Source organism: Protobothrops mucrosquamatus, unplaced genomic scaffold (assembly GCF_001527695.2).
Source record: "Protobothrops mucrosquamatus isolate PMUCROS unplaced genomic scaffold, P.Mucros_1.0 scaffold4220, whole genome shotgun sequence".
NCBI lineage: Eukaryota > Metazoa > Chordata > Lepidosauria > Squamata > Viperidae > Protobothrops > Protobothrops mucrosquamatus.
This window is the reverse complement of record NW_015390142.1, coordinates 1-20049: the sequence shown is the minus strand read 5'-3', so window position 1 is coordinate 20049 and position 20049 is coordinate 1. Positions and strand designations below refer to the sequence as shown.

At 40.9% G+C, this 20049-nt stretch overlaps 1 protein-coding gene across 1 annotated transcript; it reads right to left on the bottom strand.

Moving 5' to 3' along the window:
- Nucleotides 1-2619: 2619 nt before the first annotated feature.
- SALL1 (spalt like transcription factor 1) lies at nucleotides 2620-10994 on the bottom strand (the record flags this gene model as incomplete). The annotated part of the gene is made up of 2 exons (XM_015828097.2): nucleotides 2620-3060; nucleotides 7563-10994. Coding segments are annotated over 2 exons (3873 nt in total), but the record flags the coding sequence as incomplete, so codon positions are not given.
- Between the last annotated feature and the right edge of the window lie 9055 nt (nucleotides 10995-20049).

The window sequence follows — 20049 nt, the reverse complement described above, 5'->3', positions numbered from 1 at the left end:
ATTCCATGGATGTTTTCTTTCCCTTTCTCTACAAGTTTTCCTTTGGGGGGGGGAATTGGGAATGAAAAAAAAAACACACTTCCTTCCCTCAAAATTTCAAATTTCTATAAACAATAATTTATCCCAACCCACTTCCTATAGTTGTGGTTTGGAAGCCGGAAGGGGAAGAGGAAGCACAGCGTCTACTACACTTTTTGCTCCAGAACACAAAATGGAACCGAAGTCTAACAAATCGCTGAATAATGAAAAAGCACAATTGATTTCTTTCTCTGATTTTCTAAAGCAAGATGAACGACTCACAGATAGTTGACTCTGGACTCATTTTATATATATATATATATTCTCCTGACCTCAAAATATCATTCAACCACAGCCGAGAAATCCGAAAAGCTCCTGGCCGAATATCAACACCACCACCAGGTGGGAACAAAAAGACTAACATACAGGTAGTCCTCCATTTACCACCACAATTGAGCCTCAACTTTCTAGAGGAAGTCGTTTTGCCCCATTTAGTGACCTTTCTCGCGCCAGTTGTTAAGAAGGTCGCAAAAGGGAATCACGTGACTCCGGGGATCCTCCACCCATCGTAAATACGAAGCAGTTGTCAAGCATCTGAAATATTGATCACGTGACCACGGGGATGTAGCAACGATCATTAAGGGTGAAAAAATAGCCTACGTTACTTGTTTCAATGCCATTGGAACTTTGAACGGTCACTAAACAAGTGGTTGTAAGTCAAGGACTACTTGTACTCATTTAAGCCTGAGGCTGAGATTTCATGTCACCAAGTTTTTATTATTATTATTATTATTATTATTATTATTATTATTATTATTATTATTATTATTATTATTATTATTATTATTATTATTATTATTATTATTATTAAAAACAAAAGCAAGACTCCTTTCAGCACTCACAAAAAGTGTCAGAAAAGAAGGGCTCACAAACCCTGCCTTATTTTACACACGTGTCAACATGCTACTGCCATGTGGCCTTTTTCAGCCATCCCCTGGGCATGGCATCGTCCTCCCAACAGAATATCCCAAACTTTTAACAATAAAATAGGAGTTATTGTGAAAAGTGGCCGTCTTCTATTTCTTAATGTAACAAACCTAACGAAGAAGGATTAAGAAGGCATGGATTTGGCACCAACGGAAAGCCCTCGAGAAAATACTTGAAAATCCATGCTTGCTCTTCCCATCATCCCCTGCTTGCTGGGGCTGATAGGAGCTGTAGTTCCACTCTTTAACTCTCTCCTGTTCAGCACTTCTTCACGTTCTCTCTCCCTCCCCATCTTTTTAACTGGCCCATTCACCTAAAAGGCCATCATATATATTCTAAAACAAAGCATCTTCGTTAAAACACACACACACAATCCAGTTTCCTCCGTTGGAGGAAAAAAAATGTATTTGATTACTTGCAGAAAATTACAGTCTCTCTGCTGTTAGTAAGTATTAAAGGATAAAGTAACTGGACTTATTTCTTTTTCGAGCTTTCCAAGAAAGTGCATATAATAGTCCAAAGTATTTTTGTTTTGTTTGTTTGTTTGTTTTCCTGTCGTACCCAATACAAAATAAACCACACTGTAGTTATCCCTTTTAGTCAAGACATTGATCTCGCTGAGAAGATATGTGCATTTTAATGATCTTGATATTTCTCATCATATGTACAGGAGTATCTTTAAGTTGTCCATGGAAGGTGGTTTGAGATAATCTTAGCAGCACTAAGTCCAGTACTTTTTTTTCTTTTTTCTTTTTTTTAATAATATACCTACAAGGCAGAGGGTTTCAAACTAGCAAAACAACACTGTGGGGTTTTCGCTAATCTTCTCCGTGCTTGTTTACTGTACAGAAACAAATTGACATCTAAGACGACTCCAGTAAAAAGCACAATACAAAAAAAAAAGGACCATTTCTAAAGGGGACAAAATAAATCTACCTAAGAATAATAACCATAATCATAGCCAATTTAATTCCAACAAAACCAACGCAAAACCAAATCGATCCTATGGTGAAGGGGGAATGTATGGAATTCAATTTTGACGTGGTCCGTTTTCAATCCTCGGCGCAAAGCTGGTTGTGCAATTAAAACAACCTTGGGGCCGAGAAAAGTTTCCATCGGGACTGAAGTGCACACAGATAATGTACGTTTGTTTTACACGCGCGCGAAGAGGAGTGAGCGTGGCAGAAAGGTCCTGGAGGCACCGCCTGACCACCAAAACTTTTAGGTTAAACTGGAAGGAGAAAAATAAATTAAAAGGCCAGAAGGAGACCGTCTGGCCGAACAGACTTGTGTTGCTATAAATGTTACAGCACTCTAGTCAATTAGTATTTACTTCAACTTACAGAAGACCAAAAAACTTAACACTTGCATGTCCCTGCAAAGCCAAGAACAAACAAACCAAAAAAAAGTTATATCACTAATAAATAAGCTGTTTTAGAATTCTAGATGTCGAACAGGTACAAAAGGATGTGTCTTTAATGTTTCTGTGTTGTGGATTTGCCAAAACAAACAAAACAAACAAACGAAATGAAAAAAAAACAAAAACCCAACACAACCTCCTCCCCAACCCACTTTCGGTTGCAACAACTGCACAAGTATCCGCCATCTTTTGTCCTAACTTGTTACAATCTCTTTGCTGTCCTCCACAAAGCGGGTTAACCGGAAGCTGATCCCGTTTTCGCTGCCTGCCATCTTCTCCAGACCAGCTAGAGGCCCATTAGGTTCTGAATCCTGGAGTTTCTCCAGGCTGCCGGTCAAACCGCTGATGGGGGAGCTGCTGCCGTTGCCCAGGCTCCCGGGAACCGGGGCGATCCCCCCATTCTGAATGACCGAGATCTCGTTGGTCTTCATGGCCAAACCGTTGGAGAAGGCAGCAGCGTATTGATTCCAGAAGGTAGAAGGGTCACCGTTTCCCGACCTCACGGCCAAATCTTTTGGAAACATGTCTGGAAATTTGATGGGGTTGCTTCCGAGGAAAGTCATGGGCCCGTCCACGGAGAGCCGTCTGCCTCGTCTGGCGGGAGCACTGTTCCACATATGAGTTCCCATGTGCACCTGAAAAAGCAGCGGCAGTTAGGTAGGTTAAATGCAGTAGCCTCTCTCTTGAGTGTTATGGTCTAACCAGGGGTCTCCAAAGTTGGCATTTTTAAGATTTGTGGACTTTAACTCCCAGAATTCCTCAGCCAGCACAGAATTCTGGGAATTGAAGTCCATTGGCTGAGGAATTCTGGGAACTGAAATCCACAAATCTTGAAGTTGCCAAGTTTGGAGACCCATGGCCTTAAGCTAAGCATAGAACATATACCATAGAATCACAGGGCTGGAAAGGACCTCAGTCCGACCTCCTACTCATTGCAGGAGCTTCATACCATCCTAGTCTCAAATGGTTGTCCAGGCTATTTTTGAAAAACCTCCACTGATGGACCACCCACAACTTTTGGAGGCAGGTTGTTCCACTGATTAATCGTTCTCAGTGTCAGAAAATTTGGATCTCTCTTCAAGAAGTTTCCACTCATTACTTCTTGTCCTGCCCTGAGGTGCTTTGGAGAATAAGCCAATCCTCTCTTCTCTTTGACAGGCTCTCAAGTACTGAAAAATAGCTATCATGTCATACTTAAGTCTTCTCTTCAATAAACTGGACATATCTAACTCCCACAACCATTCATCATGATTTAGCCTCCAACAGGAGGAAGTTATACCTACAGAGGTTGATGGTTTACAGCTCAGTGTTCTTCACTATTGGGTGTCCTACAGAAGCTGGGAGAGGGCAATTGAGCAACATGTGAATTACCACCTCTGGTCTAAGGTGGGAATGAAGAACATGACCTATCAATATCATCAACAACTAGAGTTTGAGGAAAATCTAGCTCAAAGCAACAGGACAGCAGAATTCCTATCTGTGTTATTGACTGGGTGAGTCTCTTATCACCACCAAGTCTTGTTCTCCAGCCCCAAGTAGATCTACAGTAGGATTTGAAGATACACACCACAGAACGACTTTGCTAAAAATAAGTTTGGGATTTGGTCCATGCACTGAGTAGGATTCGAGTAAATTTCAAAAGGTACCACCTTGAGTTAGTTTCCCGCACTTTTCAAGCAGACAGCTATTTGAAGTTACAACTGCCAAAATGTCTTAGGGAAATATTCACGCGAGCGAAATTTGAATAGCTCGACACAATGGTCAGATATGGGAGATTCCATTATTCCACCTTATAATGGATGTCTCTGCATCTGCGACAGAGGTCAAGGACCTGGCTCATGTCCTATTTGACTACTACCTGTATAAGAGGGTGAGAGACAGGTACCTTGGCCTATACACTAAACCAGGGGTGGGGAACCTTGGCTCTTTTATGACTTGTGGACTTCAACTCTCAGAATTCCTGAGCCAGCTGGCTCAGGAATTCTGAGAGTTGAAGTCCACAAGTCATAAAAGAGCCAAGGTTCCCTACCCCTGCACTAAACAAATGACCCACTGGGACCCCCATATCAAAATAACTTACCTTATGTGCAGCCAGAATTTGAAAATTACGTTTAACACAGCACAGTACCTGAGCAAAATGGTTCGGCTAAGATCGGCATAGGTGAGACTAGTTGGGGTAGATTGCAGGGGCGATAGTGAAATATAATTTTATCCTATTTTATCTCTCTACATGTCAAATGGCTGGCTTTGATTCTAATTTCATTTTAAAAGTGCGTTTTATCCCAATTTCATTGGAAATTGTATTTTGTTTCTATTTTGTTTTAAACTGTATTTTAACCAATTCCCTTTTAAATTGTTTTTTACTGCATTTTAGTATAACGTGTGTTTGGAACTCTGCACCTTATTATATGGCCCGTGGGCTGATCAATAAAGTAATCAATTAGTTCGTTTCACGTTGAAGAAAAATGGGCTGCAAATGTCAAAAACTGCACATCAGATTTTTATAATCTGGGGGGGGGGGGAGCTGTCACCTCTGACCTGAGATGAGCTTGAACGGCCATTAATGAGGACAGAATCTAATTTAGAAGAGGGTCAAGACTGTAGAGTTTGAAATTCAGGTGGTCCTCAATGTATGAAAACTGAGCCCAAATTTTCTGCTGTTAATTGAGACATTTGTTGTGAGGTTTGCCCCATTTTTATGACCTTTCCCCCCCATTAACTTGGCTTGTCAGAAGGTCACAAAAAGAGGATCCCATGACCTTGGGACACAGCATAAATATGAACCAGTTGCCAAGCGTCTGAATTTTGATCCCATGACACCACGGGGATTGTTGCGAAGGTCGTAAGTGTGAAAAAGCCTCATTTTCAACGCCATTGTAACTTTCAACGGTCACTAAATGAACTGTTGTAAATCAAGGATTACCTGTATTTCTTTGTTTGCTGCTCATCTCATGTACAGAGAGGCCAGGGATTTCCCCCCCCCCAAAAAAAAATAAATAAATCAAGGCGGCCATCATAACAGGGTGATTCAAGTCCTGTCCAGTTTTTATACGACCGTTTGACGTTAAAACGACACCTGATACCAATGTTTTAATTTCATATCTTTTGCAATCATTCCTAGAGGAATGCTCAGCCAGGCAGTGGGGTGAACAGGAGAACAAAACTCCATTTAAAAGTTGCTTTACCAACATTTCTAATTATACGTACGCAGGAGAGTCAGTGATAAAATCTAGAATCTTAAGAGTTGAAGCTTTAGTTAAAAAAAAAAAAAGAACTTTGCCCCAGCAAAATACTACTACTACTACTACTACTAGTAGTAGTAGTAGTAGTAGTAGCAGTAGTAATTAACTAATTTCTCATTTAGCAGAAACGATCCCATTCTAAATTTCTTCTAAATTTTGAATTTCTATCTAAATGTCTAAAGTTTGAATACTTCTAAATTTCGAATTTTTATCTCGTGGGAGCACAATTTGGGACTGCAAGGGAATGGACGTGCTTCTGTTTAACACACATGCAAGTTCTGGTCAGATTTTTGATTTTTAAAATAGGGATGAAAGATAAGGAAGGAGTTACAGAGAAAGTCACAATCAGGAAAAGTATGCAGAAGGATCCAAAGAAAAGGATTGCGGGGGGGAAAAACCCATCAAAGCCTGGTCCCTCAGCACTTACAAATATATTCATTCTTCTCCTCCCGTAGCTTTTCCCAAAATCCCCCCCAAAAATCCATATCAATTCTGCAGTGTGAAATCACAGGGATAGCACATGACGTGATCAAACATACACAGACATACACACACACGTACCGGTAGTCTTTATTTATGTCCAGCCACTTAGGGACTGTTTGAAGTTCTGATGGACCTATGGGGGGAGGGGGTACTTATGACCCAGATTTGAACTTCAATGGTCAGAATCCCCCTTCAGATGCTCATCAACTCTATTTATGGCTGTTTGCAGTGTCCTTCAGTCACATGACCAGGTTTTACAATGGTTTTGCCAAAAACTGGTGCTTACTTCCAGTTTGCTGCAAAGCCCCTCCTGTAGTGAACTATTGGTTCACTTAATGACTGTGGATTCGTTTAACAACTGCTGCAAAAAAAGCTTTCAAAATTATTAGGACTCTTGCGAGTTATGACCATGACGGGCAGGCTTCATTTTGGTCGTAACTCAAACGCTACTTGTAAATCCTTTAATCTATTTATATCTAAGAAAAGAGCTCCTTCCTCTATTTTTTTTAAATGTTATACACTTATTATTCCAGGATTGGCAATCTAAGGGTTATGTGCTCGATTGAATTTCTAGCTGCAATTTTATCCCTGGAAAAAGCAAAATCATGGAAGTTATACACCCATAAGAACAGCCGTGATTGAACTGACCATGTTTTCAGAATGCATGGATATAGCCCTTCACAACTCACATGAAAACCCTGCTGGATATACAGGTAGTCCTCAACTTACAATCAAAACTGAGCCCAGAATTTCTGTCGCTAAGTGAGACATTTGTTAAGTGAGTTTCCCCCCGTTTTACAACCTTTCTTGCCACAGTGGTAAAGTGAATCACTACAACTGTTAAGTTAGTAACACGGTTGTTAAGTGAAACCGGCTTCTCCACTGACTTTGCTTGTCCAAAGGTCGCAAAAAAGAGATCACACGATCCCGGGACACTGCAACCGTCACAAATATGAGTCGGTTGCCAAGCACCCGAGTTTTGATCACATGACCGTGGGGAGGCTGCAATGCTTGTAAGTGTGAAAAATGGTCATAAGTCGCTTTTTGTAACTTTGAACGGTCACTAAGCAAACTATTGTAAGTCAAAGACTACCTGTACAGAAGTCATGTTCATCATGCAAAAAGCACTGAGATAAATCAACATCCCCGATCCTGTGGGCCACTCATGATGGCCCAGTGAACGCATCCTGCTGAGATACTGTTTGTTCACCCAGGGTTCCTTGAGGTTCACACCACATGCCAAGCCATAACACCAAGGTTTGCAAAACACAGTGGGCTAAATCCACCCAACAGGGGACACCAAATACCAAATTGATCCATTATGGCTTAGCGCAAAATGTGAATCCTGTCAGGCACAAGTGGGCAGCTAGAGAAAAAAGCAGAACATTGTAAGATGGAGGGAGGGAGAGTACCTTAAGGTTGCCCTTGGTGGTAAAAGCTCTTCCACAAATTGTGCAAGCAAAAGGCTTCTCTCCTGTGTGGGTCCGTTCGTGGATCTGCAAAGCACTGGAAGATGAGAAGGTCTTTCCACACGTGTTGCAGAAGTGCTGCTTGGGTGTCCTCCGAGGCAGAGTTGGAAGTAAGACTGGTGACGTCGCCAAAGGCAGCAAAGGTCCCGAAGGAAGCAAACTGGGCAGTGTCTCTTTGTGGTCCTGAGGAGAGCCATGTACAAAACCGTTGACCTCGGTTTTTATAAGGGACGAGAGAGAGTTTGCAGGTATGATGGAGGAAGAGTTCTGAGCTGGGCCAAGGTTGGAGTTGGGTTCAAAGAGTTGTGATGGTAGATCTCGCATCTGATGTGTCAACATGTGCTGCTTCAAATTACCCTTTGTGGAAAAGCCACGATTGCAGACTGTGCAAATAAACGGTCTCTCTTTGGTATGACTTCTGTAATGAATGTCCAAGGCACTCTGACAAGCAAACGTTTTGCCACAAATGTCGCACGCCGTGTTTTTAAGTTTGCCTCTATCGCGGAAAGGAAACAACATGCCCAGTGGCTCTTCCTTCACCATTTTTTCTGGATTGCCTGATGTCAAGTCCAAAGCACCACCGTTGGCAAGGGTGACAGGCCAACCGTTGGCAAAGTCGTTTGGTAAAGTCCGTAGCAGTTTGTCTTCCATGCCTGGTGATTTGTAGAAATCCGTTGTGCTGTTGGATGGGGACAAGGCCTGCATGGAAGAGGTAGACTCCGAAATGGCAGGACTTCCAGCACTTTGACTTTCCATATCACCCCCAACCGATGAAGAATCGTTTGTCATAATGTCTCCTTCGACTGATCCATTTTCCACAGATTTTAAACTCGCTTGGAGCTGTTCAGCCAGCCCTGCATTGATCATCTTCATCTGGTTTTCTAAAGCAGCAATACTCGATATTTCTGGTGGCAACGGGGAGGATGATAAACTATCTTGAGATGCATCTGCAGACTTAGGGGTGTCTGGTACGCTACTATCAAGACAGTCTTCCATGTTCTCATCAGAGAGGGTATCCAGATCATCAAAGTTCTTCTCATCAAACGAGCCGGTATCAGATTCCATTGACTCAGGATAGTCAGTCACAAGTGTGTTAGGGATCTGGCCCCCCATGTGCATCCTAATGTGCTGCTGCAACACAACTGCATTGGTGAACTTTTTCTGGCAGATGGGGCAGGAATGTTGCACTCTTAATGGTGGCATGGCACGATGGACGCTGTAATGGGTCTTTAGATTGCCTTTTGTAGTGAAGGCCCGGCCACAGATCTTGCACTTGAAGGGCCTTTCACCAGTGTGTGTGCGGTAGTGCATTTTCAGAGCACTCTGGCAACTGAGCACTCGGTGGCAAATGAGACACTCGTTTGGATCGCTTGCCTTTTTGTCAATGTTTTCTACAAGTTGCTGCAGTTTTGAGGTCTCCGAGGCTGGCATTCCATCCAGCAGCCCTCCAAATGGAAACTTGGCCTTAAACTGGTCGGACATGAGAGACAGGGGATTGGTAAAAGCAACCGCATTGCTGGAATCCGATTCTGCCGCTGGGGAGGTTACAGAATGATTCACACTAGAGGAAACACTGGGCATGCTTTCTTCTGGCTTGTCACTTGAAGACAGCAAAGCACCCATTTCCCCTTCTGCCAGATTCCCATTGGAGTTCTTCCCTGCAGGATCAATGGAACCAGAGTCACTTTTGATAGAACATGGAGGACTAGATGAAGGGTGACTGATGGGAATGGGCTGAGGCTCCTCTGTTTTGATAAAAGGTGTCAAGCTTGGAATTGTGGGTGGAAGTGGCAGGCCAACAGATGGGGTCAAAGTTGACAACACTGGCTTGTTATCCAACCAACTGGTGACCGGTTTCTCTGGTGGTATGGACATCCCATACGGAATCCCCGTACTTGTGGGAATGTTGTCTAAATGCTCTGGTACTGGATACGGGTTCATTTGAATGTGAGGGTATTTTTCTTTATGCCGTTGGAAGTGGACTTTTAAATTCCCCTTGGTGGAAAACCGGTTTCCACAGATGTTGCATTTGAAGGGCCTCTCCCCAGTATGAGAACGTAAATGGATCTGCAAGGCACTGTCGCTCCCAAAAACTTTTGCGCAGAACCTGCACTTATGTTTGAAGAACGCTTCGTCCGAATTACTTTTCGTTTCAAAGGCGGTTAGATTGGGCGGCTTGCTTTTCCTCTGCTGGGCCAAAGCAGACGACGAGTTTAAGTCCTCTGCGGGTGTTCCGAGATTGGATAAAGGATTGGGGAACACAGAGTTACTAGGAGTGGGTTGAGGTAGAAGCGGATTTGATACAGGGCTTAATAAACTGCTTATTGCAAAAGCTGGCGATGATGACATGGTCCCTGGCGGGTTGCCAAGTGGTGGACCACCAGCGTTTGTAATCACTTTGTCAGAAGGTGACGTTGTAATTGCTGCGGTAGCTAGGCTAATACTTGGAGATAAGCCGCTACTGGATGGAATCGTAGTGTTGCCAGAATTGCTCTGAGGTAGCTGTAGAGGAGATAGGTGTTTCATACCACCAATGCTGGCAGACTGGCTAGCGAGGCTTTGTGCCAATCCAGCTGCTGCAGCCAGCTGTTGGGATAAATGGGAACTTAACGTCGACAAGGGGTTGGCTGATGCTCGTACTGTACTCTGAGGCGGGTTGGGAGACGTTGGCAAGTCTGCGTTCTGGGAAGCCAGCAATAATATTTGGTGACGGATTTGTTCAATCAGTTGCAGCTGATGGATCTGTTGCTGTTGCAAAGCCAACAGTTGCTCCATTAGGGCAGGGACGGCCAGCTTGTTGGTTGAGGTGCCATTGCAGCGTGCTTCCTGAGAGAACTGGGCCACCGCTACTTTCGTGCTCTGAAGGTTCTCGATGATAACGTTGCTATTGATCACGGAGAAATTGCCCAGCATGGTTAGATCCCCCAGTTGAGGTAGAGAGGTTGTAAGAGCTGAGGTACCCTTTGTGGAGCAGTTACTGCTTGCAATACTACTGTTGACGGTCTGGGAAGTACTGCTAGTGCTTTTGCTAACACTGGAAGAAGACTCTAGATCCATAGTTTCTTCCTTGTCAAGTTTGTCGCCTTGCTCAGGAACGCTGCTGCATTCAACTTGATCCACGTTATTATCTGTATTGTTCTTCCGTTCATCGGAATTATCTTTAGGGGGGCTAGGAGGGAAGGCTTCCGAAGGAGATACAGAGTTTTCATTCACAATTAAAACCAGTTGGTTTTTAGTACAGGTCTTCTTGTGTTGTAGCAAGTCTGGAAGTTCAAAGAACTCAGCGCAACATCTGCCACAGACATGGGCATCCTTTGTCTTGTGGGTCCGATTGGGTTGACCCTTCTGCACATCTCCTATAGGCCCAAAGCAAGGGGTGGGGAAGAGAGAGAGAGAGAAAAAAGAAGCAAAATTAACAATTGTACAGAAATATAAATAGGTCACAAGGAAAAAAGAAGCCAACCAGAGGAGATGTTAAGTTCATCTCATCCCTAAAGAGTTCTTCTCCCTTTGATTCTTTTTTGGGAGGGAAATGGAAAACTCAACCAACTCATTTGAGTCTGATGTTCCCTTCAAGATTGTTCATCTTTGGCTGTTCAAATAACTTGGACAATCAGCCTATCGCTGAATTAATATGTCATTATTTAAAGTCTCAAGTTTCATGTCCTCCATTTTTCTAAAGGTTTTCCTTTTTAACAAGGGACAGCTACAGAGTTATGGAATTTTCATGTCACTTAAGTCAGGGGTCTGCAACCTTGACAACTTTAAGACTTGTGAACTTCAGTGCCCAGAATTCCTCAGCCAGCTATGCTGGCTTAAGGGTGTCCTAGTCTGCCATTACCATTTTTTTAAAGTTACTAATGTGAATCTATAGGATATGATGGGTTGTGGCTTTCTGAGATGATCCTTAAACATTCAACCTCATGATGGGGAAAGGAGTTCACAACAAAAATGATGGATTGCATAGCTCTCTGCCCATGATCAGTGTGATAGGTGTCCCACCAGTTTTATTCAGCACAACATATTATAAGATAATTATTATAATTTTTCTACAAAGGAACGCCTATCTTCTTGCACCGATTTCAAAAACATAAGGACAGAAAAATAAAACATGGAGCTTTCAGGCTTTTTAAACTAGGAATTGAGATACAATTGGAATACAACTAGGAATAGAATTCAGCTCCATAGGTATTTGCACTACAATCCCAGTTCTGCATGAATAGAGGTTTTAAATCTTTCAAGCACTTCCTGGGTGGAACATATATCATGTCCCAATTCAGAGAAATATGAAATCTGAAGGATAATGTTCCATTGCTCAAACTGAACATCAGATATTAGTTTTCTTTGTGACAAAAACAACATAAACTCTTTAAGCTACTCTCCATGAAATGATAGATAGAAAAAGGGGAACATTTCAGGAATCTGATGAAAGCAGATTAAGGTATTTATATTCCATGCTCAAATTTTCATCTAGGAAGGACATTCTTCCCTTAAGCCATACCTCGCCTTTGGATGACATTATTTGCTAAAAACTGGCAAGAAAACCTGTAGACCTTACAGTTTTCATTTCTTTCTTTTTTTTAAAGACGTTTTAGTGGCCAGAATAAAATCAAGTTTGGACCATCAGATGCACACAAAGCAGGGTGAGAACAAATATAAATTCCCACAATTGTCCATTGAGTTTTAAGGCTGCACAAGTCGACCTTTAAATCGACATTCGTGTCTAAGGTGATGGGTCCTCCAAATAATCCATAGTAATATAAAATAGCATGAATTGAAGACATGGGGCATATAGTACATCAAATTCCATAGCAAGAAACTGATTGTTCTGTCCATTTTGTTCTGTTTATCACCTCGTGATCCACCAAACGGAAAACCAACCATCTGTTGATTCATTTGACTCTTTTACGTTTCCTTCAACCTTTGTTCATCTTTGGCTGCTTCAAAAATCTCTTGGACACTCACCCTATCCCTGAACTAATCTGTGGTCCTTCCATATCTCCATCAGTGAACAGGTCAGGATGGGGAACACAGAGGAGAAAAAGACCGCATGTCACCAGAGCTTCAGGTTGGCCACAAACAAAACAATCTTTTGAGCTCTTAAGGAACACACAAGCTAACTGTTTCTTCTCCGGCAAAGCCTTGTTTTCCATTTGTTCATTCTGTTATTTCGAGGGGCAAGAAAGAAAGGGATGGCCTGTCAGAGAAGAATATCCGTGTTTTTCACAATCAAGGGTTTGTTGCTCAATCTTTCTCATGGCACTTAGCAGAAGACCTCAGTGTTCTTTGAAGTTTATTGTTGCTCAGCAAAGCCCAAACAGACTTTTATGCGATGCAATTTCTTTTCTGATAAACACATTTGGCCTGGCTCCACAGGTGCCTAAACATATTGTTAGCTTTAGCTTACAAAAAGTCCTTTCTCCAAACAAGCCCCCTGAACTTTTAGGAACTACCGAGGAGCTAGTAAACCACTACACCGCTTGCAAACCGGTTCCTTCCTAATCAATAAGATTCGCTTCCAGGGACACGTGCTTCGGATCAATGGGCGGTAGTCTTTTTTTAAAAAAATCATGCTCCTTCTAACCTCACATATACCATGGTAAAACTTAGGGTAGCCCCACTTAGACTAGACACCAGCCTGCCAACTCCATAAAGTCACTGTCATTTTACTACCACACAGATGAGGTTAGATTATAAGCTCCCATCTATAAAAACAGCATTATAAAATATGTTACATTTCTGGATAAGAGGCAGGAGGGGTGCGAAGAGCATGAAATGGGTTAAAAGAAAGAAAGAAGATGAGCAGCTAAGAGAAAATGTTTCTATACAATAAGAAATCAATTTGGATTGTTAAGGCAGATTATGCCTTGCAATCTTCCTTGTTTGTGACCCTATCAAAACTCTTTGCTTTTAACTGTTCTCGATTGTTTAAGCGATAGCTCTGAACCTTTCATTAGGGAGAGGGGGGGGGAAAGTCCCTTTCATTTCAGGTTTGTTATCACTAGTTGCTGCCTTTTCTTATCACCAAGATCCATTTGTAAATTAAACGTTATCCCCCTCCTCAAAAAAAATATATTCTTCCTCTGCCTTCAAACTAGCTGATCTTATTCAAAGGAAGGATGGTTCCCTATTGTTCTCACAGCATGAGGACAAAAAATTCCCTTGTACAGAGTGTGTGTGGTCAACTTAGAAAGACAGGGAAGGGGGGGGAAGCCCATTTAATTCAAGGATTACCTCCCTCCCTGTTCTCCTGCAACACTAAAATCAGATAATAGGTAGTTTCCATGACTTCCAAATTAAATCTTCGAAGGGGTGGGGGTGGGTGGGAGAAACATTAAAAAAAATTCTGAGGATGGAGAAGACAAAAAGGGAGAGAATATACAATTTCCCCTTTTCTTTTTACAAGTTAAAACCAATCCAAGTTCAAAACAGTCATTGGACCTACCAAAAAAGAAAAAAAAGAAAAAATGGCATCGATTTCCCCCCCCCTTTTAAATGCCATATAGTGTGTGACATGGGTGCCAGACGCACACTTTTGTTTTAAGTTACCCTGTCTCCAGAATTTGAAAACAGGAAAGAAAGAAAAAAAGTTCGACAATGTTGTGTATTGAAGTTAGTAACTAGGAATCTATTAGCAGATGTACGTGATTAGAATTTTAGGATTTTGATTGCTTGGCAAGAAGTAAAATATTAAATGCAACAATTTGCATACATCCTTGTGGTTATTTTATTGTCTAACACTACATATACTTGTGTGTATATGTGTGTGTACTTTCACACAGACAGACACACACACACACATGTACACTCAATTTAAAGCACTGTATTTTGACAACTAATCTTAAATGCTGTATCCCTTTTAGATGCTTGTTTCAAAAACTACAGGAGCCAGTTCTGAATAATGTCAGGTGAAACATTTTTTTTCTTTTCTCTTCTCCCATTTCCATATCTAATGATGATGCTCCCTCTACTTTTCCAGCCAATTATGAAGGAACAAAAGCCATTCTGTTTATTCACACATTTTGAACAAAATGCATTAAAACTATTATGTCAGCATGTTCTATTAAGCTCGGCATTCAGTCGAAAAATACTTTTTCAACCAGATCACATTTATCAAAACATAAAGCCCACTTTAAAACATGGTTTTGCTTGGTCAGCTGTGCTTAGACAAATAATGACAGATTCAAAAACTAAATAACTAGTGAGGGAAATCAGAAAAAGCAACTGATGAATTATACGCAGAACAATGGATTTGCTTCCAACGTATAGCACACGCGTGGGCTAAAAAAATCAAAACGTGTCCTAAATCCTTCTCTTCACCTTTATAATGCTGCATTATCTGCCCAATTTGCAAAAGATTCTGTTCTATATTTTAACCTACCCACTTTTTTCTCTCCTTTACTAGAAGGCAAGTAAAAAAAATATCAAATATCAAACAGAGAACGTTTGCAGTTTTTCTAGAATTGTCCATACTTTCTCTAACAGTCAAGAACTGTGCCCCACATGCTAACATTAAACATATTAGCATACCCATTTCATTTATTTTGGAAAAGGGAGCGCTATTGCTTTTAGGAAAAGAAAGTGCATTTTAAAAAAAAAGGTTTTTTTATTCCTGCAAAGTTTTCCTCAAGAAAATATCCAAAAGGACTTTGTTTCCCCCAAAATTAAATTTTACACACTTTTCATTTCCCATTTTGCAAAATAAAAATAAAAAAGATACAAAGATACATTTTTAATAACATCCTGCCACACTTCTGTTTGATTGGAACCAGGAAGCATTCTTACCAGCTTCAACCCTTGTTCAAAAACAACTTTAAAAGTTTACAGATCCTTTCTTAGGTGCAATTCACATAGCAGGTTTAAGGCCTTGGGAATGGTGTAATAGCTTAAACAGTAAATCTCTCTCTCTCTCTCTCTCTCTCTCTCTCTCTCTCTCTCCCTCCCTCCTCCCCCTGCCTTTTTTTAAAAAAGCCACTGGGGGGGGGGAGATCTCTTTTTTAAAAAAAAATATATTGTAGCCACTGGAGACATTAGTTATCCCAAACAATGGAGCCTGACAGTTGAGATTTCAGTGTTCTTGTCTCTTAGGATAGAAAAGTTTAAATGAATTTTCAATCCGTACTTTTGAAATAGAAAATGCAGCAATACATCAAACCCAAGCAAAATAATAAGAAAGGTCGACTGCAATCCTGTTCCCTTTTTAAAAAAAAACAACAACAAAAACCAAAAACTCTGAAAATTATCCCAAGAAACTGTAAGGCCTGAAATCAGCTCCCAATCTGTTGGTCTCTCTTAAAAATGGCGAGAATTCGGCTGCCAACTCAAAACTATTTCAGTATTGCTCTCTTGGAAACAAGGGATTTTGCATGACTTTGGAGACATAGGCTCGACCACAGAAACGCAAATATAAAATTATCTTGCACCATTTTGGAAAAAGGAATAATAAACGCCCCCATCAAGGTGTCTTGAGGCAGGTCTTTAAAGTTTCCAGCTTCCTGAATAACACCCTTTGAAGTTCATTCCTCCACATTACCGAGAATAGATTTTATATTCACCAAAAAGAAAATGATGTAAGGTTTAGGCCAGGCACCCCTTTTCTCTAACACACAAAACACAACTGAGTCTTCACAATTCCCACTTGCACTTCTATTTGAAATGAAATGAAATCAGATTTCAGCATTGTCTAAGATAGATAGATATATATTCTTTTTTAAACCCTCTCAGAAAAAGTTTGTTCCACTGGAGACTGAATACGCGAAGACTATGGCCCATTAACAAAAATAATAACAAATGCATTTCGGTTGCAAAAACGAAGTAACAGACCAGACCAGCGATTATTTTTCTAAAACAAGAAAGAATGGGTTCATTCTTTAGAATGAAAGGGGGGGAAAAAATGAACACTAGGTGGTGGGGTTCACTTGCAACTGTTTTTCTCTCTCCCCCCCCCCTTTCAAACTCGACAACAGTTGCATCCTGGCAGGCCTGAAACAAATTGGGGCGGGCAGAGGGCCGGTAGAACGACCTAATATCTCAACTTTAGTTCCGTAAACATTGGCAGAGGAGCAAGAAACCAGATCCCACTCACTCGTAGGGGTGGCGGAAAGGTGCAAAAAGATGGAGCTGCTACAATTGGCTGTCACTCTTCCCTTTGGGGGTCCGATATCCAGAGGCGTAACAAGGGAATAAGGGTTTAGTCAAGAAGCGGAGCTGATAAGGCGAAGCTAAAATCAACTATCAACTTCCTGCTAAGTGAGTGGCAAAAGTCTATGTGGAGGTCACCAGCTGAGAGATTGAACTGCGCGTTGTGATCTGAACTTTGTCACCTTTGGCTGGAAGGAAGCTGGCAAAGGTTAAAACATCTGAACTCTTCACTTTTCCCTAGCTCCAGTGGGTCGGGCTTTGCTTGACGAGTTTCCCCTTTCCAGAATCCAAGTGGTGGTTTCTACCAACGCTTCCAGGGCCATCCCAGCTTAGGAGAAGACTTGCCCAAAAAAAAAAAAAAAAAAGCCAGATAGACTGGTTTTCTTGACCAACACTTTTTGCCTTGTTTTTTTTTCTTTCTCTCTCTCTCTCCCTCCCTCCCCTTTTTCAATCCCACCATCCCCCACCCCAATTCCCATTTGCTTCCTTTTCTCCTTCTTTGGTGGGTTGGATTTGCTGCTCTGATAAAACACCAATGTTTCTCTACACCTACGGGACACTTTTCTTTTTGAAGGAACTTATCAAACAAAACAGCCAGAAGTGTAAATATGGGGTGGGATGGTGGTGTTGGGGGGGGGCAGTGGGGGAACTAGAGAGGGAAGCTAGAGAAAGAGGATCTTGTTTGTGAAACAGCCACTTTGAGATAATCGCCCGAAAATTAAATGAAGTTTGCAAAGGACAAAGCATCGAACAACAAAGAAAAAAAAAAGGATGTTTGGATGTTTTGAGAATGTCAAGTATATTTTTTTCACACAGAACTTTTAACTGAAATGGAGACAAGTTTTCCCAATTGAAAAATATATTTTTTTTAAAGCCCAGCCATTTAAAAAAAAATTATTTACCTCTAGGCAGAAGCACAAAGGGCCATTAAACAGGCTAATCCTGCCATATCAAACCAAGTGGCTTTAGTAGTCTCTGACTGAAGAATGGAAAATGTCAAATAATTGCAGCAACCATCTTTGGAAGAATATCTAATCATAAAAAGCATAACAAAGCCTTTTTATAAATAAAAATTGATTACAAAGCCCACCCTGAAAAACAGAATTGTAACTTGGGCAGAATTCACACAGATAAAGTAAGGAGGTATTAAAATATTAAATCATAACCATTTCTAATGTTTTGCCTAGAGCGAAAGGGAATTCTTTATATCTTACATTCTCCAGATAAGTGTGCTTTCTCCCAATCTTGTAGAGTAATTCTGCAATGAAACATATTTTTGTAGCAAACCCTTTTAAGAAACTGCAGGAAAAAAGACAGCACAGCTCAAAATGAAGCTGGAATACCAATAAGTTGCAGAATTGCTCTATGAGTCTGCATATTTTACTCAGTAGTAAGTTCTATTCCATTGAATGGAGTTTCTTCCCAGGAAAAGTAATTAGGAAATAATAAACTTAATTTTTAAAAAAGCAACCCAGCAGAATTCTGTGTATATTCCCAGGAGCAATGAATGTATAACTTGTTGAATATAGTTTAAAATTTTCAAATCTTTCCTTCTTCTCTGCCTCCAAAGTTGTTACGAAATGAAGAGGTAAAAAAATAATAATAAATAAACGGAGAAAAAGATCACATCAAACTCTCGTTATATTTCAACTGAGCAACAATGTTGGATTCAAACTAGCAAAAACAAAAAAACAAAAAAATAACCCCAAAATCGGAGAGCGAGACAGTGCAGGCCAAAAAACTTTCAAACACCTGATTCACAATGGAGATTGCTTAACAACACCCAAATCATCACACGAAGAGGCCATTCGGTTTGTAAGAAATAATATATCGGGGTTTTTTTTTACAGCCATCAGGGTTAGCTTTTAATTACCCCCACTTAATCTCACTTTGATACCCTGACTGGAGGCTACACACAGTTTCCCAAAAATGCATGTTCCTGAAAAATAGATCAAATGCAAAGGCAAATTGCCCTGACATGGATGGCATTCAGCAAAAGTTCGTCCACTGTATACTATTATTACAACGTACTCAATCCTGTTAACACTATTACAAAGCATTGCCTGCAGGCAAATTTGGTCGAACTATGTAAGGCAGTAGTAACCTAGAAGTATTGCTGGCAATAGAGTTATTGGGAGAAGAAGAAAAGGAGGGAAACATTTCTACAACTCACTGCTCTTTCAAGAGGAAGGAAGGAAGGAAGGAAGGAAGGAAGGAAGGAAGGAAGGAAGGAAGGAAGGAAGGAAGGAAGGAAGGAAGGAAGGAAGGATGCATTATTTAACTGAAGTAAGTCAGCAACTAAGAAAAGTGAATTGTCATTTTCCTTCATATCAATGTGTTTTGATTAAAACTTTTTTTCCCTCCAGCACATCACTGAACAGGAAAAATCTGGAGAGATAAAATTACTTTTCTTTCATAGCAATCATGGATCCAAGCATTAAATATAAGGGGGAAGGGATATGGCTAACAACCTGAAGATCCTACTAAGGCCTAAACAGAAGCAGGAAAGAAAGAAAGAAAGAAAGAAAGAAAGAAAGAAAGAAAGAAAGAAAGAAAGAAAGAAAGAAAGAAAGAAAGAAAGAAAGAAAGAAAGAAAGAAATTCAGATTGGAATGGGATTGGAACCAAGATCTTCCTCAAAAGAAGAGATTTTTTTTCCCCTTCTCAACTCAGTTTGAAGATCACAGAATTCTTTTGTTACAAGTCCTTCTGGAGAAAGGACCCCTCAACAAAGGAGCAGGATTTCAAGTATTCTACTGAAATCTATACCTGGGCATAGAGACAAACACAGCAGTGAATATAGAGAGGACATCTTCTAGTCCAGCTTTTAAAGGGGTATCCACTCTTCCAAAGAAAGTGCTCAAAAACGCCTCCAAACAGTTGCCAAGGATTTGAGAAGTTATAGGAAATAATTGTCATTTTTTAAAAAAAGAAAGAAAAAAAATTGAAACAAGACTTAATTTTAAAAAAAGTATTTTTTTTTCCTTGAGGAAAAAGCAAAAAGCTGACTTGCTTGTCTGCATCTTGGAGTGGCTTGGTTAGTCTCAAACTTTTTCAAGCCTCTTGAACCACAAGAAAAGAGTTAGGAGAGAGGGAGGGAGGGACACAGTGGAGGGGCAGTGTGTGTGAGATGGGGGGATGATACGAAAACACAACACACACACATACACACACCCACACACACCTCTTATCCTTCTGGCGGCTAGGATGCTGAAAAGTTTGGGTGCTGGAAGAGTTTCTTTACCAACAATGTGTGTGTGTGTGTGTGTGTGTGTGTGTGTGTGTGTGTG